The sequence below is a fragment of the Tyto alba genome, unplaced genomic scaffold (assembly GCF_018691265.1).
Source record: "Tyto alba isolate M040663 unplaced genomic scaffold, T.alba_DEE_v4.0 Super-Scaffold_8, whole genome shotgun sequence".
Taxonomy (NCBI): Eukaryota; Metazoa; Chordata; class Aves; order Strigiformes; family Tytonidae; genus Tyto; species Tyto alba.
The window spans coordinates 19,043,386-19,061,814 of NW_024881329.1; the positions used below are offsets into that span (position 1 = coordinate 19,043,386).

Sequence of the window (18,429 nt, forward strand, 5' to 3'; positions counted from 1 at the left end):
GATCTCGGGGCGGTCTCGCTCCTGGGGAGAGCGATCTGGGGGTTTCTAGTATGGGGGTACGGGGCGGGGGGGGGTTACGCTGCAGGCCGGGCCGTCCCCGTTCCCGTCCCCGTTCCCGTCCGGGCGGGGCAGCGGCGGCGGCGCTTCCTGGTGCGGCGGGGCGGCGGGGCATGGCGCTGGTCACGGTGCGGCGGGCGGCGGGTTCCGGCGGGGGCCCCGCGGTGAGTGCGGGACGGCACCGGGGGGCCCCGGCCCCGGTATCGGGGTACCCCGACCCCGGCACCGGACGGTGTTACCGGGACGGGGGGGAGGCGGGGGGGGGGGGGGGGGGGGGGGGGGGGGGGGGCGGGAAGGGGCTGGTCCCGGCTCGTTCTGGGGCTCCCGGAGGGAAGCGCGGCTGTACCGGGCGGGAGTCCCGGAGTGGGGGTACGGGATGTCCCGAGGGGGCTCCCGGAGTGGGGGGTACAAGCTGTTCCGAGGGTGGTACTGGCGTGGGAGTACGGGCTGTCCCGGCTGCTCCTAGTTCAGGGGGGGAACGGCTCCTCCAGTCGCCCCCAGGGGGAGGTTACTGGCAGCCCAGTTGCTCCCAGAGCACGTCGGAGCCTCTTCTGCTCCCAGCTGAGGGTTGCCCCGTGGTTGGGGGGGCGATTGTCCCCAGTTGCTCCCACTGACCCCAGTGCTCCCAGTACTCTTCTCTGTCCCAGTAGCTCCCAGTGTCCCTGGCTGGCCCCCCCCTCCCCGCCCCCGCTTCCAGTAACCACTGGGCCTTATCTGGGTGCACAGCCCAGGGTCCCCTTATGAGCATTTCCCCATTTCTCCCCTGGGCAGAACCCAGGAGGGGAGGGGGGACACAGGGACAGGAACCCCCCCTGTCATCCCAAAACTAATCCCCAAGGATCTACCTCCCCCAGTGGGACCCCTCCCAGGGCCCCCCCCCCCCCAGCTCCCCCGCCAATACCCCATGCTGCTGGGGGGGTCCCAGTTTGGCAGGGTGACCCTGGCCCGCGGTGCTCAGATGGGACGTGGTGGGGGTGCTTGCCAGGTCCCCCCAGGCATGGCTCATGCCCTGAGGTCATGCTCCCCCCGGGGGGCACTGCCCCCCCCCCCCCCGCCTTTTGCAGGAGGAAGATGTACCCAGGCGTGGCCAGCTGCAGCGGCGGTGAGAAGGAACCCCAAACTCACGGGATGGGGGGACACGGGTCACTGGAGTGGGGAGGGGACACAACTAACCCCCCACACCTTGAGGAGCATTTCTGTGGTGCCCCACACACACCCCCCCCCAGCTCTTCCCCCGCTCTTCAGGGAAGCAGTTTGGGGGTACCCCAACCATGAGGGTTGGGTCCTGCTATGGGCTGGCCCCTCCCCATCCCACTCAGGACCCTCCTGCCCCCCAGGCAGAGTTTTGTCATGGTCAAGGGGGCCGCCCTGCTGCTGCCTGCCGAGGAGCCGGTGGAGGCTGAGCCCACCCCCCCGGCTGCACCCCCTGGCCAGGCCCCGGGGCTGCAGGAGCAGCACCTGCAGCTCATGATGCAACTGCTGCGTCCCCAGGATGCCATCCGGCTGGTAGGGAACAGCCACCCCCCCTGGGAACGGGGACAGGGACGCTGGGGTGGGGATGGGGATGAAATGGGGAGAGTGAAAGAGATGGGATGGGGAATGGAGGGGATGGGGATGGGGCAGGACGGGACACAATGGGATGGGATGGAATGGGGACAGGGATGGGAACCAGAAGGGTATGGAAATGGGGTATGGATGGGGACAGGCTGGGGATGGGATGAGGATGGGGACAGGCTGGGGATGGGATGAGGATGGGGACAGGATGGGGATGGGATGGGACAGAACGAGACAGGCCGAGATGGGATGGGGACAGGGATGGGAACAGGAAGGGTATGAGGACAGGATGGGAGTAGAATGGGACAGGATGGAATTGGGATGGGATAGAAGGGGGATGGGGACAGGTATGTGGGAAGAATGGGTATGGGAATGGGATATGGATTGGGACAGGGTGGGGATGGGACAGGACAGGATGGGAAAGGATAGGATTGGGATGGGACAGAATGGAGATGGGAACAAGAAGGGTATGGGAATGGGATATGGATGGGAATGGGATAGGACAGGATGGGAGAGGATGGGACGGGGACGGGGTGGAGATGGGATGGGATAGGATGGGGACAACATGGGGACAGGATCGAGATGGGACAGAATGGGGATGGGATGGGGATAGGGATGGGGACAGGAAAGGTATGGGAATGGGATATGGATGGAGATAGGATGGGGATGTGATGGGACAAGACAGGATGGGACAAGATGAGGATGGAGACATGATGGGATTGGTATGGGACAGAATGGGGATGGGCACAGGGATGCAGAAAGAAAGGGTATGGGAATGGGATGTGGATGGGGACAGTATGGGGATGGGATGGGACGGGATGAGGATGGGGATGGGACAGAATGGGATCAGACGGGATGAGAATGGGGATAGGATGGGATGGGATGGGAATGGGATATGGATGGGGACAGAATGGGGATGGGCTACAGCCCAGCCAGATGTGGTGGGATATGTGCTTGCTGCTGCTTCTCCCTGGGGTCACGGGTGGGCAGATCCCACAGTGCTGCTCCCAGGGGTGCAGGGGGGGCACCCCTCAACCCCCACCCCCACCCCTCCCAGGCGGTGCGGCTGGAGTCGGCGCGGCCACAGCGCGTGCGGTACCTGCTGGTGGTGCGGCCCGAGGAGGCAGGAGCCGAGGGGCAGACGGCGCTGCTGGGTGTGGATTTCACCCACGAAGGGTGAGTGGGGTGTCGGGGGGGGGGAGGGGGGGTGGCAGCTGCACCCCCTGACCTCTGCCCACTCCAGGGCTGCCTGCTGCACCCTGGGCATGGTGCTGCCCCTCTGGAGTGACACCCAAGTCTTCCTCGATGGCGATGGGTAAGTATTGGGGGGGGGGGAGTGTGGTTTGGGAAAGGGAGGGGTTTAGGAGGGTGGGGCTCACAGGAGTGGGTGGGTCCCGTGGGGAGGGGTGGGGCTGGAGGGGGCCCAGCCTCAACCATGTGTCTCCCCGGGGTGCTCAGGGGCTTCAGCGTGACATCGGGGGGACAGACGCGCATCTTTAAGCCCATCTCTGTGCAGACCATGTGGTGAGCGAGCCCCGGGTGTGTCGGTGGGCACGGGGGACGTGAGCACCATCATGGGTGGGCATCACCAAGGATAGGGAGGATGTGGGTGCCACCGTGGGCATGGGAGAAGTTGGCATCACCGTGGTTATGGGGGACATGGGCACCGCGGTGGGCACAGGTGATGTGGGCGCCACCGTGGGTGTGGGAGAAGTGGACACCATCGTGGTTAATGGTTATGGGAGAAGTGGGCACCACTGTGGGCACAGGAGATGTGGGTGCCACCGTGGACACAGGGGATGTGGGTGCCACCGTGGGCACGGGGGAACTGGGCACCTCCATGGGCATGGGGAATGTGGGTGCCACCACGGGCATGGGGGACGTGGGCATCACCGTGGGCATGGGGAATGTGGGTGCCACCATGGGCACAGGGGTTGTGGGCACCATCATGGTCATGGGGGAACTGGGCACCACTGTGGTTATGAAGTATGTGGACACCACTGTGGGCACGGGTGATGTGGGTGCCACTGTGGGTGTGGGAGAAGTGGACACCATCGTGGTTAATGGTTATGGGAGAAGTGGGCACCACCGTGGGCACGGGGGAACTGGGCACCACCGTGGGCACGGGGGATGTTGGCACCCTCATGGTACAAGAGCTGAAGCGGGCACCACCACGGGCGCAACCAGGACACCTGGGCACGGCAGGGCTTGGGGCATGCCCACGGTGGTGGCCCACAAACCTGGGGGGAGAACCCAGACCGGAATTGTTGGTGGCGGTTTGGGGAGGGGGGTGGTGGCGTGGGGGGGGTGTTGGTGGAGGTTCTGGGGGCGGCGGTGGCAGGCGGTGTGCGGCAGGACCGTGCTGCAGGAGCTGCACCGCGCCTGCGAGGACGCGTCCCGCGGTGGGCACATCCCCGGGGGGCCCGCGCTGGCCTGGGCCCGCGGCTATTCGGCCGCGCTGGCCTCCGACCAGAGCTGCCTCAACGAGTGGCTGGCCATGGCCGACCTCGAGTCCGTGCGCCCCGCCTCGCCCCCTCCCTGCCGGTAAGCCCCGCCCCCTGCCTGCCCCGCCCTCCCTGCTGGCCAATCGGCTCCTGAGGGGGCGGGGGGGGGCAGGGCCCTGCATAGACAGACGGGGGTGGGGTTAAGGGTGGGGCTAGTGGAGGGGGTGGGGATTGTGTGGGTGGGGCTTAAAGGAACTGAGTGGGGCCTAAAGGAAGGGGGGGGCATAGATGATCTGGGTGGGGCTTAAATTAAACGGGAGGGGCTTAAAGGAACTGGGTGGAGCTTAAAGGAAGTGGGTGGAGCTTAAAGGAATTGGGTGGGGCTTAAGTTATATGGGTGGGGCCTAAAGGAAGTGGGAGGAGCTTAAAGGAACTGGGTGGGGCCTAAAGGAAGGGGGGGGCATATATGATCTGGATGGGGCTTAAATTAAATGGGAGGGGCTTAAAGGAACTGGGTGGGGCCTAAAGGAAGTGGGAGGAGCTTAAAGGAACTGGGTGGGGCTTGAATAAAGTGGGTGGGGTTTAAAGGGAATTGGTGGGGCTTAAACGGACTGGATGGGGTTTACAGGAAGTGGGAGGGGCTTAAAGGAACTGGGTGGGGCTTAAAAGAGCTGGGTGGGGCTTGAATTAAGTAGGTGGGGCTTAAAGGATCTGGGTGGGGCCTAAAGGAAGTGGGTGGGGCTTAAAGGGACTTGGTGGGCCTTAAAATGGTGCTTAAAATAAGTGGGAGGGGCTTAAAGGATATGGGTGGGGCTTAAAGGAGCTGGGTGGGGCTTAAATGAAGTGGGAGGGACTTAATGGGTCTGGGTGGGGCCTAAAGGATCTGGGTGGAGCATAGAGGAACTGGGTGGAGCTTCCAGTCTAGGGGAGGTCAGGCTTGGATTTGGGGTTGGGCTTGGGAAGAGAGGAGGCGGGGTCTGGGCAGGGTGGGGTGCAGGCGGGGTCCGCCAGTGACAGGGGGACGCCGGTGCCAGGCCGGGCACGCCGGAGCTGTCGGAGCAGGCGGTGCGGGCACTGCTGCGGGACGTGATGGCCACCGCCGACCTGGAGAGTGTCACCTCCAAGGAGGTGGGTGCCGGTGGGCAGGGACGGGCAGGGATGGGCGCGGGGTCCCCCCCTTTACCCCCCGTCATCGGTGATCAGGTGCGGGAGGAGCTGGAGCGGCGCACGGGGCACAGCCTGGCCCGGCACAAGGATTTCATCGACAACGAGATGCTGCTGGTGCTGGCACAGATGGACCGGCCATCCCGCGTCTTCCCGCACCTCTACCTGGTGGGCAGTGGGGTGGGTGGGGTGGGGTGGGGGGTCTTGGGGGGGGTCGGCACTGCCCCTCACCTCTGCCACCGTCTCAGGGCTCCGAGTGGAACGCGGCCAACCTGGAGGAGCTGCAGCAGAACCGGTGGGCATGGGGTCATCTGGGGGGTCAGGGTGGGGTGGGCGTGGGGTCATCTGGGGGGGTCACAGTGGGGTGGGCTTTGGGTCGTCATGGGGTGGCATGGGGTCATCTGGGAGGACACAGTGGGGTGTCACAGGGCCATTTGGAGGGGTGACAATGGGGTGGGTGTGGGGCCATCTGGGGTGTCATGGTGGGGTGGCATGGAGTCTTCTGGGGGGTCACAGTGGGGTGGGCGTGGGGCCATCTGGGGGGCCAGGGTGGGGTGTGGATGTGGGGTCATCTGGGGGGTCACGGTGGGGTGGGCATGGGGTCATCATGGGGTGTCACGGTGGGGTGACATGGGGTTATCTGGGGTGTCCTGGTGGGGCGGGCAGAGTGTGGTCATGGAATGTCACGGTGGTGCAGGTCTGAAGTCACCCAGAGATGACCCAGTGGGGTGGGTATGGGGTCAATACTGGGACGCTTGGCAGGTTGGGTGCCGCAGGGCTGTGGCGTGGGGCACTGTGGGGCACCCCACAGAGCAGAGGCAGAGCCCCAACCTGGCGTGCCGGCTGTGTCCCCTGCCTGTGGCACCGCAGGGTCACCCACATCCTCAATGTGGCACGGGAGATCGACAACTTCTTCCCGGCGCTGTTCACCTACATGAACGTGCGGGTGTACGACGAGGAGACAGCCCAGCTCCTGCCCCACTGGAACGACACCTTCCTCTTCCTCTCCCGCGTCCGGTCAGTGGGGCCAGGGCAGCCCCTGGGGAAGGGGGACACGGGGAGGGGGCGAGGGTTGTCAGGGGCATGGGGAGCATGTAGGGGCAGGGGCTGGAGCAAGGGGTGGGCTGAGGGGACACACACACATGTATGAGTGAGGAAATGTAGGGAGGCATCTTGATGACTGAGGTGCTGGGGGGCACTGGGTGCACTGGGAGGTCTGGGGCATTGAGTCTCTGTGGACAGTGGGAGGCCTGGGGGCTCTGGGGCACAGGGACCTTGGGAACATGGGGAGCAGTGGGGTCTGGGGTCCTTGGGGACACGGGGAGCACTGAGGATATGAGGAGTCCTGGGATACTGATGAAATGGTGACAGTGGGAGCACTGGGGACAGGGGAACCGTGGGGCACAGGGTCCTCCGGGACATGGGGAGCACTGGGGACATGGGGAGTCTGGGATACTGATGCACTGGGGACAGTGGGAGCACTGGGGACAGGGGAATCATATGGGGAACAGGGTCCCTGGGGACATGGGGAGTCCTAGGATACTGATGCGCTGGGGACAGGGGAAGCATATGGGGTACAGTGTCCTTGGGGACACAGGGAGCCCTGGGACACGGGGGTCCCTGGGGACATGGGAAGCACTGGGGACACGGGGAGCTCTGGGGACACTGATGCCCTGGGGGCAGGGGAGCCCCAGGGCATGGGGGTCCCTGGGGACACCTGGGGTGTCGGTGACAGCGCGGGGGGTGCCGCAGGGCTGGCGGGGGCCGGGCACTGGTGCACTGCCGGATGGGGCTGAGCCGCTCGGCCGCCACGGTGCTGGCCTATGCCATGAAGGAGTTTGGGTGGCCGCTGGAGCGGGCGCTGCGGCACGTCCGGCACTGCCGGCCCGGCGTCCTGCCCAACCCCGGCTTCATGCGCCAGCTCGACTTCTACCAGGGCATCCTGCATGCCAGGTGGGCGGGGACGGGGGCGGGGCCGCGCATGGTGGGTGGGGCCGGGTGGGGCCACACCCCTTCGGGCGGGGGGGCTTTGCTGTGACCTATGGGGGGGTGCTTGTGTGAACGGTGGGAGGAGCCTGCCATGACCACGCCCCTCACGGGTGGGGTGGGTAGGGCTGTCAATGACCACGCCCCTCGCGGGCGGGGTGGGCGGGGCCTGCCATGGTCACATCCCTCCATTGGGGAGGGTGAGTGAAGCCTTCAATGACCACGCCCCCCCATGTGGAAGGTGGGTGGTGCCTGTCGTGGTCACGCCTCCTCCATGCGTGGTGGGTGGAGCTTCTATGACCACGCCCCCTGTAAATGGGGTGGGGCTGTCGTGGCCACGCCCCACCCTCGCTGAGTAGGTGGAGCTTCTACGGCCACACCCAGCCTGGGGTGCCCCACCCTTTGCGTCTCTGCCCCTGGTGGGGGGGTGGAGCCTGTGGGAGCCCCGCCCTGCCGCGGGGGGGGGCGTGACCCCACGCGTGGGGCGGGGCCAGCCCCTCACACCAGCTGTGTGACAGCCGCCACAGCAGCCTATGGGAGCCCAAGGAGCGGGCAGAAACCACACCAGGGGGGGAGGGCGGGCTGTCCCCGGCCCCCTCCCCGCAGCCCCCCGAGGGGGCGAGTGGGCCGGCGCTGCTGGGGGGCTCCCGGCGCCCCCGCATCTCCCTCTGCGCCGTCATGCGGAGCATCAGCCAGCTGGAGCCCCCCGAGGAACACCCCGAGGAGGAGCCGCTCGCCGGGGAGGTGAGCGCAGGGCGAAGAGGTGGTGTTGGTGTGTGTGTGGGGGGGGGGGGGGGTCGGTCCCGCCTGACCCCCTCCCGCCCCCCATTCGCTGTCCCCGCAGGTGTTTTTGGCCGAGGGGGGTCCGTGGGGGGCCCCCCCGGCGCCGCGGCCCTCCTCCCGGCCCCGCCGCGTCGTGCGCCAGGCCAGCCTGGACGGCGGCCCCGCCCCTTCATGCGGCCCCACCCTCAGCGCTGACCCCGCCCCACAGCCCCCGTCCGCCCCGCCCCCTGCACCCTAGCGTGGGGGCGGAGCCTTCCTGCCAGCATGGGCGGGGCCTGAGCCGGCTGGAGGCGTGGCCAGTGAGCCGGCACCTCCCCTTTCCCCACACACACACGCCCACACCACGGGGGACAGGTGCCGCCTCCCCCCCACGCACTGGGCAGCCCCTCACCGCGCCAGCACTGAGAATAAAGAGTGGAACCGGCTGCCTGTGGCGTGGGCGCTGTGCGGGAGGTGGGGGACAAGCGCGGGGCTCCCCACAGCCTGGGAGGGGCGGGGTATGGCCATCTGCTTGCCATCAGTAGGGGCCAGAGTGAACGAGCAACGCGTCCCGGAGGGGGGGAGTGTCGCAGTGTCACCTCCCCCCCGCGGGGACCCACTCGCTCTGCGCCATCTTGTGCGGCTGGGGCGGGGGGGGGGGGGGTGGGGGACGGGAGACGGGATGCGCATGCGCTATGTGGCAAGAAGAACTACAACCCCCGGCAACCCTTGCGCGGCGGGGAGGGGGGGGGAGGTGTTTTGGCGCATGCGTGCGGGGGCGCCTTCTTGGTTGCTATGGGAATGGAGCGCTAGGCCTGCTTCGGCCCTCCGCGGCCTAGGCCGCGCCGCGAGACCGGTCCCGGGGACCGGCAACGGAGGAGTGAAGCGGGGCAGGGAACCGGCAGCCCGCTGTGGGCGTTAGCGGAGAGTGAGGTGGCAGGGGTTGGCCCCAGGTCACCCGCAGCGGCAGGGGCAGCTCCCAGGGCCGGGCAGGGGCTTACGAGGCCTGAGCTACCACAAGCACCCTCAGCATCGCAGCCTCCCTCGCCAAGCTCCTCCAGTGCATGGCCGTGGCCTACAGGTGAGGGCAAGCCACAGACCGGGCTGCCCTGACAGCCGGGAGGCCCGGCGTGTGAGCACAGCCATGGCTCAGGGATCCTCTACGAGCCTGGAAGAGCCAAGGTGGAGCCGCACAAGGAGCTGGGAGGTTGCACATCACCTCTCCACTGAGGGCCCTGGGTGAGGGAAGATGTCCTGGCCAGAGCCTGCTCCGCTGGGGCTGTTCTGGAGGGGAGCCACCCCATTGCGTTCCCCCTCCGTGACTGGGGGGGCACCCACCAATTTGGGTCTCCTCACCTAGAGAGCTGGTGGAGTGTGGCCAGAACCCTCACTGGCTTGCAGCCCGCCAGGAAAAACACTTGGCTTGAGCAAGAGCCTTGCACTGCTGGGCTCTGCCAGCGCCCTGACCTTTGCTCGGTCCCGTCACGCCTCTGCTGTGGAAGGGGGCTCACAGCAGCAAACTGCGCTCCGTGGGAGTGTGGAAGAGCTGTCAGCCTCCTCAGACCCGTGGGGAAACAGCAGGGAGGTGGGGATGTAGGATGGAGTGAGGGTGGGACAGCATTGCCAAGGGCTGTGCAGGGCCTCCTGCGTGGTTTTTGTTTTTTTTTTTTTTTGGAGAGAAGACAGACCCTGTTTCTTCTGGAAGCCTTCCCCCACTTTCCTGGGGATTGGGGTCATCTTCATCACCACCTGCCTGCTTTTGGGTGCTCTTTGGGGGAGTTTTTTTTATCTTCCTCCCCCCCACTCATCTGCCACTGCGAAGAGCCTGGAAACTTCCCTCATTCCCCCACCCCAAACCTGGGTCCTGGCTTCCAGATTTTGTGACAGCCACTGCCGGACAGGCCAGGAGAGCAGCACCAGTGCAGAGTGGCTCTGCAAATCCCCCACCCCTGAACCCTACCAACACGTGCCCGAGGGCAGAGGGAGTTCTGCCAGGGTGTTCATTGGCAGCCACCAGCTACAGCAGGACCACAGCATGAAAGCTGGATCGGGGAAGGGGTTAGGGTAGAAAAAGTGGGGTGAAGTGTCTCCCCCATCCCGGGACATGGTCTGGCTTACTGCCAGGTCCAGCTCTCCACCGCTCGATTGCAGTCTTGGGATACCACTGATTCATTTTATTGATTAAGCAGCATAGCTAATAAATTAAGTAATCAATAACCTCAATAATTAACAGACACGTCCCATTATTAATTTGCGATTAAACGATTCTGCATGCAGCAAAGCTACTAATTATGGCTCTTAAATCTTAGGAATCCACAGGGCTGAATGACAGCTCTATCACTCCTCCCTCCCCGATGCCTGGAGGTGGGGGAAGGTCCTTTTGGAGTCCCACTGGCCCGGGGGGGCCCATGCTTGCCAGCCCTGGCTCTGCAGGTCAACAGCACTCCAACCCACAGTCACCTGCACCCCTAATATCACAACATCCCTCCTGTACTGACCTTCACCCAATTTTATACCTTATTCTCCATTTTTTCCATTTCTGGGCCCTTTTTGCTCCCCTTCCACCTTCCCTCCTCCACCCAGCCTGCTCCTAGTTACTTTTTCTCCACAGGTCCCAGTTTTGTTTCATCCCTACCGAAATCTGACACGTTTTCTGTTACTCCCTAGCTTTCTGTGGGATTCCTGATGTGGTCACGGATGTGGAGAAGAGGAGAAATCCTGTCTGCAGCTTCGTGACACTGCTGGAGGCCGGGAACAGGCAGGAGCACTGTGGTCTGGAGGTGAGCCCCCACAGCCCACCAGTCCCACTACAATTCCCATGGGGTGCCGTGGCGTGTCACACCGAGGGCCTCTGTGCGGTGACGTCTTCCCTGCAGGCACCTGGGTGGTCAGCGACTCGCGGTCACGGCTCCTCTTTCATCTTCTCCAGGCACGGAAAACGGAAGGACAAACCAACAGCCTTGCCCTCTCAGGTACCAGCGCCGTGTCTACACCCGTGCTTTCTGTCCGAAGGGCTCCCCTCTCCCAGTTTAACCAGTCTCATCAGTGTTACTGGGAGTCCTGCCAGCACTGGCTTCTGGATCTCACCAGCTCCCCCTCGCCCTGCTGTGGGTCATCCCCTGTCCCTTCTCACGTCCCCTCTGTCACGCTTGCTGTGGGGCAGAGCTCTGCTACTCCCCTGTGCTTCCACAACCATGGCTCACCTTTTAGCGGCGGGGGACACCCCAACCTGGGGACCCCGTTGTTCTCTCTCTGTCCCTTTGGTAAGGATCAGTCCCCTCTGCTGGCATGGGGGTGGGGGGGGCAGCAGGCACAGGGTGGGCACCAGGCTCTGCGTGCTGGTTTTCTGAGCCAGAAACCGGGCCTTGCCACAGTCCCTGATGCTCTCTGTCTGTCTGTCTGTCTGTGCCCACTGGATAGTGCCAGCCCCAGCCACCAGCTCCTGACCCGTTAACACGTTAACACCTGCCCCCCCCTCCCCCCCCCAGTTTCTTCACAGCCGGCCACCCTCTGCCTGTGCTACTGGTCAGTACTGGGATGGGACCCTCAGGCAGGGGGTGAGGCTGTGCACCCTCACCCCCTCCCCACATGTCCCCGGCCCCCCCAGCCAGGGTGTCAGCCTGAAAAGAGCTGCTGGGGGGCCAAGGAGGTGCCGCTGCTCGCCCTCCCCCTGGACCTGGAACCCCCGGTGCCGTGGGGGGGGGACACACAGACCTTCCTCTGCCCCTCTTCCCCACCTCCCCCACTGTGGGTGAGCCCCCTGCCCACCTCCCACCCCAGCTCCCTCTCGTGTTTTTCATCATTGCGGCCCGGTCCCGGTGCCCCCACCCAAAGGGGCCACCCACTGAAAGGGGCACCCCCCATAATGAAGGGGGGAGCTAGGGGCAGCCATGCTGCCTGTCTGCCCCAGAGCAAGGGGATCTGTGGGGCAGAGGGATACTGTGGAGGATCTTGGTGGAGGGGGCAGGACAGGACATTGCAGGGTGGCACAGACCTCAGGTGCTCCCAGGGCTGGTAATAAACTATGTGACCAGACAACCTGCCTGTCTCTGGAGGTGGGGGTACAGACCCCTGTCCCCCCATGTGCCCTATAGAAGGGCTTTAACCCCCCACACCCCAGATGCCCCCCTCAGACAGCACGCGGCAGCCCCCCTCCTTCACTCACACCAGCCTTTAATCTGCCCGGTGCCCCCCGAGCTGCGGCACAGCTGCAGACAGGCCTGGGGGGGTAAGGAAACAGGCACGGGGGGCCCCCCCTCCCAGCCCCCCAACTCCTCCCTCCAGTGTGGGGGTGCAGCGGCTCAGAGCTCATACTCATGCCAGAGGCTGTGGGGCACAGTGGAGAGGGGGGGGTCAGTGAGTGCCCGGTGACCCCCCCCTCCTCACCCCTTGTTTTCGATGATGGGAAGGGTGGGGGGAGAGAAAGGGGGGTGCCCGGTGACACACCCCCCCCCCCCATCCCGCACCCACCTGTAGGTGACGTCGGGGTTGTCCCCGTGTTCCAGGAGGGCGTCGCGTACGGGGCCGGGGGGGCTCAACCCCAGCGCCTGCGCCCGCTCCCACCGCTGCAGGCGGGTGATACCTGCGGGAAGGGGCGGGGGGGGTGGTTAGGGGGGGTCCGGGAGGGGACACCCACACACCGGGGGGGGGGGAGGCGGCTCTCACCGGTGCAGGGTCCGTACTCCCAAGTGAGGTCGAAGCGCCGTAGCATCTCCAGGAGATCCTGGACCCGGGGGGACGGCGGCGGGGTGGCCTCGGCGGGCGGGGAGACCCGGACCCGCGGCGGGGGTGGGGAGCAGCCCCTGTCCTTGACTTTGCCCGAGGATCGCCGCCGTCGCCGCCGCGGGAAGGTGTCGGTGATACGGCGGGGGGGTTCCATGGATCTGCGGGAGAACGCGGCTTGGGGGGGGGGGAGGAACCGGGAAACGGGATCGGGAACCGGGCGGCGGCTCGACCCGCCCCAGCCCGGGCGGAAGCGGCGGGGCCGGGCTGGGCTTTGGCGGGGGGGGGGGGACACCCGGCTGTTGTCACCCCCATCCCTGTCACACACACACCACCACCCCCCCCAAGCCGTGACTCACGCCATGCAGCCGTCACCCTTTTGTCCCTCGCAACGGTGTGCGTGTGTGTGTGTGTGTGTCCCGCGGTAAACACAACCGGTGACCCACAGGCGTTGTGCCACACCCCCAGCCGTGGTGACACTGTCCCGGACACACACACACACACACACACACACGCAGACACACGGCAGGTGCCACCAGTGCAAATTTGCCTGTGGTTTTTCAGCCCTCCCTTGGTGCGGAGGGTGTGTGGGGGTGAGACAGGGCTGCAGCGCCTGTCCCAGCACAGAGGGACAGGGTGACTCCTTGGGGGACACAGCTGTGTCCCTTCAGCGGTGACACCCCACCAACAACCCATGTCACGGCTGTAACGGCCGAGAAAACCGTTAGGGGAGGGAGACGCAACCCCTATAGCAACCATCAGAGACTCCCCGTTGCTCTTTGGGTTTGGTTTCCTTTCGCAATGCGGTGGCTTTCACAGTGGGGAAGGAGAAATAGGGGAGGGGGAGGACGTGTGACAGAACTGAGGAGGGAGGACTCAGGGTCCAGCCCTGCCCAGGCTGGGGTTGTGCAGGACGAAGCGGCAAAGCCCGGGCAGCCGTTGGTGGCCCAGTTCCTCCTGTAGCCGCTTCATGGGCCGGTTGCTCGTGACCACGTGCCCGAAAGAGTAAAAACCCCGAGCTTGCGCCCGGCGAGCGGCGAGAGCCATCACGGCTCGCATGTGGCCATGCCGCGGTGTTCTGGCAAGGTGTAGCCGTGGGTCCCCGTCCCAAAATGATCGGTCAGGCTCCAGGAGAGGGGTTGCCCGTTCCTGTCGTACAGGCAGAGGTGGGGGAACAGGCGCAGCAGCTCCCCCAGGTACCGCCGGCTGCGCCTGTTCCCCCCGTAAGGCCACGTTTCGTTCAGCAGATCCACGTGCGCCGGGTCCAGCGAGCCCACCCGCACGCCAGGGTCCAGCCTAATGGGGAGATTGCGGGTTGTCAGTAGGGACTCCCCCCATGCCGTGATGATTATTTTTGGGGGTGGGGGGTGGGGGACGGGTGCTCACCGGGGCTCGGGTATGGTGCTGGGGTCGGGGTGCAGGTAGGTGTAGTAGTCGGAGACCTCTAGCTCGACCCCCTTGGTCCCCGCGATGGCCTGTGACACCGTGGCCACCTCCTCCTGCAGCCCTGGGGATGGTGCTGTCAGGGGAGGGGGAACCCCAGTGCGTCCTGCCCCCCCCAGCACCCTCATTCCTGCTCCCCCCCCCCCCCTTTCTGACACCAGCTGTGCCCTCTCCAGTGTCCCCAGGGCCAACCCCTAACCCCAGTCTCTAGCCCCAGTAGCCCAATCACTGACCCCAGAATGTGCCCAACACCCCGATTCCTGCCCCCAGAACCCCCCCAAGTCCAACCACAACGCACCCCAGTAGCCCCCACTAACCTCATCCCTGTTCCCAGTGCCCCCCATCACCCCCCAAGTCCAGCCCCAATACCTCCAGTGACAGCACCCATCAAACCCTTACCCCCCCACCCCAGAGAACCCAGTACCCCCCAATGCTCCCCAGTGACACCTAGCACCCAAATGCCTTCCCCCCTCCCCCAGCGTCCCCCCCAGCACCCCCAATTCCTTCCACCACTACCTCCGGTTCCTTACCCCCTGTATCACCAATAGCTCTCCCCAGTGTCCCACGCTCCCAGTGCTCCCCAGTGCCCTCCCAGTACCCCCCCCCGGGGCCACCAATGATGTGGAAGGCAGCGTCCCAGCAGGCAGCCGGGGGTCTCCAGCAGCGCCCGGTAAGCGCCCGCGTCCCGGTAGAATGCCGCCTGCATGTTCCTGTAGCAGTCGTCCGCCGGTATCTGTGGGAGCACCCATGGGTGCCCTGAGCCCACCTGGCACGTGCCAGGACATTGTGTGCGTGTGCGTGTCCCCCCACCCACCCCCCCGCCACGTCCCACCGGCCACCTCTCCCCTGGGCCGCGCCAGCACGGCACCGAACTCAGGCCACGAGTCCACCACGACCTCGTAGTCCCCGGGGTTCCCCCGGTTTATGTTCATCACGGCCCCGTGGACCTGCGGGAAAAGGGGTCAGAACTGGGGGGGGTGCAGATTTGGGGGTCCCCAGGGCTCCCCATAGCACCCTGCCCTCACCACCCGCTCCCCATAGGGCCCGGTGGGGTGAAGGCAAAGGGGGCGGTGCCTAAAGCCAGGTTGCCCTCAAGTGGGCGGGGCTACGTGAGGTGGGCGTGGCCGCATCAGGCAAGAAGCCTGGGATTGGTTGTCTCGCACCTTGCCTAGGTTAGGATTGGGCAGCTTGTATAGAGGTCCGGGTGGCGATTGGCTGGTTTGTGTAAGCCTGGACGGGGATTGGCTGGCTCAGAACCAAGCTGGTCTGGGATTGGCCAGGGCAGAGTCCAACTGGGCTGGGGTAGGCGGGCTCGGAGCTGGGTGATGGGCTGTCCTGGACTCGGGACACCCCGGGGGGGGGACACAGGGTGGCACTGGGGGTGACCCCGGGGTCCCATCGCCGAGGGGAAAAGACGGGGTGACAGCAGGGTGCCTGTCATGGCGGGGGTGACAGCGGGGTCCCGTCAGGGTAAGGGACAGGGTGACAGCGGGGTCCCCATCATGGCAAGGGATGGGGTGACAGCAGGGTCCCTGTCACGGCACAGGGTAGGGGTGACAGCGGGGTCCCCGTCACAGCAAGGGATGGGGTGACAGCAGGGTCCCCGTCACCGGCAGGGCAAGGGGCAGGCTCCTCCTCAGGGCCCCCTCCAGGCGCTGCAGCTGGGCCGGGCACGTCAGGATCAGCATGGTCCTGCCGGGAGACCCTACAATAACAGGTGGACAGGACCCCCCCACACACCCCCAAGGCGGGGACCCCATCCCCGACCCCATCCCCGTCCCCCAGCCGCTCCAGCAACTCACCCTGTAGCAGTCTTGGTTCCGTGGGTGACGCTGGTGGGTCCCAGGGCTGCCACCAGCCGTCATGGACCAGTGAGTGTCCCCTGCCCCGGGGCGGGGGGGTGGCCCCATACAGGGTGGGGGCAACGGGCAGGGTCCATCCCGCCGGGCAGCAGGCATGGGGCCAGCACTGCCCTCCCCTGCGGCCTCCCGGGGTCACCCTGCCCCACAAGTGCCAGCACCCCACGGCCCCGCCAGCCTCAGTGCCCCCCCCGCCGTGCCCCACGGCTATTCGGTGTTCCCCCCCCGCCGCGACCCACGGCCACGGCGCCATGCTGATCCTGACGTGCCCGGCCCACCTGCAGCGCCTGGAGGAAGCCCTGCGGAGGAGCCTGCCTGCCACTCTGCCGGTGACGGGGACCCCGGGGACCCCTTGCCTCCCCCCAAACCCACCGGCTGGTGACAGAGACCTTGGGGACCCCTCTACATCCCCCCAAACCCACCCAGCCGGTGATGGAGACCTCAGGGACCCCACCATGTCCCCCTAACCCCACCCCCCTGGTGACATGGACATTGGGGACCCTCTTCCTCCCCCCAACCCCACCCTGCTGGTGACGGGGACCTTGAGGACCCCTCTGTGTCCCCCCAAACCCTGCCAGTGACAGGGACCCCAGGGTGTTCCTGACCCCCGCACTGACAGGCTGGCAGCACCCAGGGCACAGCCTGTCACCGTGGCAGGTGTGTGTGTGTGTGGGGGGGACACAGAGGGACCCCTTGTGTGTCCCCCCCCCAGCACTGACCCTGTCCTGCAGGTCCTGGGGGCCGTGATGACGGTGGCCCGGGGGAACCCGGCTGCCCACGAGGTGCTGGTGGACTCCTGGCCCCATTTCAGCGTCGTCTTGACCCGCCTGCGTCCAGAGGTGCTGCTTCGGGTGTCCCCCCGCCCCCAGCCCTGACAGCACCCCACATGCCATAGAAATGAGGGGGGGGGACACACACACATACCTGTGCGTCCCCGCTCCCTGCCACCCGCCAGGAACACAAGGACCCCGGGGACTTCTACACCAACCAGCTGACGGTTTATTACCGGGACGAGGGGGCTTGGCGGGCACTGCTGGGGGGCACCGAGGCGGTGGGCTGGACCCAAGCCTTCCAGATACAGGGTGAGCCTGGCAGGGGGTTCGGGGGGGGGGCTGTAGGGCCACGCCCCCCCTCACTCCGTGTGTCCCCCCACCCCCAGGGATGCAGGAGGGGATGTACGAGGCCGTGCGGGAGGCGGTTGGTGCCAAGGGGCTGCGGTTGGAGACGTATCGGTACCAGGCGCTGCTGAGCCCCCGGCCCCCCCAGCCCCGCGGGCAGTGAGTGTGGGGACACGGTGGCAGTGAGGGGGGGGTCACGTCCCTGGGTGACATGGGGGGGGGGGGTGGGGTCCTTGAGTACATCCTTGGGTGGTGCAGGGGTCTCAGTCACATCCCTGGGGGGCATGGGGGTCCCTGAGCACATCCCTGGGTGGCGTGGGGGTCCCCAATCCCATCCCCAGGTGACAGGGGTGTCCCCATTCACATCCCTGGGTGGCACAGGGTCCCCAAACACATCCCCAGGTGACAGGGGTGTCCCCAGTCGCGTCCCTGGGTGACATGAGGGTCCCCAAGCACATCCCTGGGTGGCACAGGGGTCCTTGAGCACATCCCTAGGTGACATGAGGGTCCCCCAATCCCATCCCCGGGTGACCCCAGTGGGTCCCCAATCCCCTCCCTGGGTGCAGCAGCTCCCCCATGCCACTCCCGCTGGGAGAAAAGGGGGGTGGTGCCCCCAACTCCTGCCCCCCCCAACCCCCCCCCAAATCTCTCCTCTCTGCCCCATGCCAGGGTGCCACCCGGCCTCCGCCTGTCCCCCGTGTCCCCCTCCCACATCTCGCTGCTCAACGCCACGTGGGCCTGGGGGGGCAACGCCCGCAGCCGGCGGTTCCTGGAGGGGCTGGTGCGGTCCCTGCCCAGCGCCTGCCTGCTGACACCCCAGGGGCACCCCGTTTCCTGGAGCCTCCTGGATCCCCTGGGCTGCCTGAGCCATGGCTACACGTTGCCGGCTTGGCGCGGGCAGGGCCTGAGCGGGGTGACACTGGGTGCCCTGGGCCGGCACCTGTATGCCCGCGGGTTCCCCATTTATTGCGGGGTGCTGCCCCACAACACCCCCTCGCAGCGAGCCGTCCGCGCCGTCGGCTTCCTGCCCCAGCCTGGCACCTTCTACACTTTGGTGGTCACTCACCCCTCCCAGTAATGCCCAGGGGGATGGGGATATGGCGGGGGACACACACACACACATCCAAAGCCTTGGGGATGGGGTATCGGTTGGTTTTGGGGGGGGCTGGATGTCCCCAGGATGGGGGTTTGAGGACACCCGTGAGCAGAGGAGCCATCCACGACAGGGTAACAGGGGATAAAGTGGGGTTACTTGCCCCCCCCACCCAGGGAGGGAAAACCCCGACACTGAGCTTGGTCTGGGACAGCTTCCCCCTCCTC

The 18,429-nt window shown here is 66.1% G+C and overlaps 3 protein-coding genes, 1 long non-coding RNA gene and 1 pseudogene across 8 annotated transcripts; 3 read left to right on the forward strand and 2 right to left on the reverse strand.

The window, feature by feature from the left end:
- Nucleotides 1-168: 168 nt before the first annotated feature.
- Nucleotides 169-8,413, forward strand: SSH3 (slingshot protein phosphatase 3). 2 transcript variants are annotated; one of them, XM_042785652.1, is made up of 14 exons: nucleotides 169-221; nucleotides 1,122-1,159; nucleotides 1,395-1,563; nucleotides 2,669-2,787; nucleotides 2,855-2,926; nucleotides 3,070-3,135; nucleotides 3,967-4,155; nucleotides 5,090-5,183; nucleotides 5,259-5,387; nucleotides 5,468-5,514; nucleotides 6,090-6,236; nucleotides 6,972-7,172; nucleotides 7,724-7,949; nucleotides 8,050-8,413. In XM_042785652.1, exons 1-14 carry the CDS (start codon nucleotides 171-173, stop codon nucleotides 8,224-8,226), a joined length of 1,725 nt encoding a protein of 574 aa, XP_042641586.1. In that variant the 5' UTR covers nucleotides 169-170; the 3' UTR covers nucleotides 8,227-8,413. The 2 variants fall into 2 exon arrangements, with proteins under 2 accessions (XP_042641586.1, XP_042641587.1); XM_042785653.1 differs by having other exon boundaries at nucleotides 171-221; nucleotides 1,399-1,563.
- Nucleotides 8,414-10,120: 1,707 nt separating this feature from the next.
- POLD4 (DNA polymerase delta 4, accessory subunit) lies at nucleotides 10,121-13,531 on the reverse strand. 4 transcript variants are annotated; one of them, XM_042785289.1, is made up of 4 exons: nucleotides 13,049-13,531; nucleotides 12,633-12,866; nucleotides 12,438-12,549; nucleotides 10,121-10,847 (listed from the first exon to the last, which is right to left on the reverse strand). In XM_042785289.1, the coding sequence occupies exons 1-4, from the start codon at nucleotides 13,446-13,448 to the stop codon at nucleotides 10,775-10,777; spliced, it is 819 nt and encodes a 272-aa protein (XP_042641223.1). In that variant the 5' UTR covers nucleotides 13,449-13,531; the 3' UTR covers nucleotides 10,121-10,774. The 4 variants fall into 4 exon arrangements, with proteins under 4 accessions (XP_042641223.1, XP_042641226.1, XP_042641227.1 ...); XM_042785292.1 differs by having other exon boundaries at nucleotides 10,121-10,887; nucleotides 13,049-13,527; XM_042785293.1 differs by having other exon boundaries at nucleotides 12,633-12,850; nucleotides 13,049-13,139.
- On the forward strand, nucleotides 10,658-12,002 carry LOC116960902. The gene is made up of 2 exons (XR_004406678.2): nucleotides 10,658-10,747; nucleotides 10,844-12,002. It is a non-coding gene; the product is annotated as an uncharacterized LOC116960902 (long non-coding RNA).
- Nucleotides 13,462-16,647, reverse strand: LOC116960828 (annotated as a pseudogene).
- Nucleotides 16,243-18,389, forward strand: LOC116960862 (glycine N-acyltransferase-like protein 3). Its single transcript, XM_032989682.2, has 5 exons — nucleotides 16,243-16,320; nucleotides 16,723-16,830; nucleotides 16,947-17,073; nucleotides 17,151-17,268; nucleotides 17,779-18,389. The coding sequence occupies exons 1-5, from the start codon at nucleotides 16,243-16,245 to the stop codon at nucleotides 18,185-18,187; spliced, it is 840 nt and encodes a 279-aa protein (XP_032845573.2). The 3' UTR covers nucleotides 18,188-18,389.
- Nucleotides 18,390-18,429: the final 40 nt, after the last annotated feature.

Bases quoted from the DNA above. Each gene is read 5' to 3' on its own strand.
- POLD4 (XM_042785289.1), bottom strand. From the start codon at position 13,448: ATGGTTGCTATAGGGGTTGCGTCTCCCTCCCCTAACGGTTTTCTCGGC. The intron at 12,867-13,048 runs GTGAGTCACGGC...CCCCCCCCCAAG, and splicing joins AAGGGTGACGGCTGCATGGC to CCGCGTTCTCCCGCAGATCC. The intron at 12,550-12,632 runs GTGAGAGCCGCC...CCCTTCCCGCAG, and splicing joins GGAGTACGGACCCTGCACCG to GTATCACCCGCCTGCAGCGG.
- LOC116960862 (XM_032989682.2), top strand. From the start codon at position 16,243: ATGCTGATCCTGACGTGCCCGGCCCACCTGCAGCGCCTGGAGGAAGCC. The intron at 16,321-16,722 runs GTGACGGGGACC...CCTGTCCTGCAG, and splicing joins GCCTGCCTGCCACTCTGCCG to GTCCTGGGGGCCGTGATGAC. The intron at 17,074-17,150 runs GTGAGCCTGGCA...CCCCACCCCCAG, and splicing joins CCAAGCCTTCCAGATACAGG to GGATGCAGGAGGGGATGTAC.
- SSH3 (XM_042785652.1), top strand. From the start codon at position 171: ATGGCGCTGGTCACGGTGCGGCGGGCGGCGGGTTCCGGCGGGGGCCCC. The intron at 5,515-6,089 runs GTGGGCATGGGG...GTGGCACCGCAG, and splicing joins GAGGAGCTGCAGCAGAACCG to GGTCACCCACATCCTCAATG. The intron at 6,237-6,971 runs GTCAGTGGGGCC...GGGGTGCCGCAG, and splicing joins CTCTTCCTCTCCCGCGTCCG to GGCTGGCGGGGGCCGGGCAC.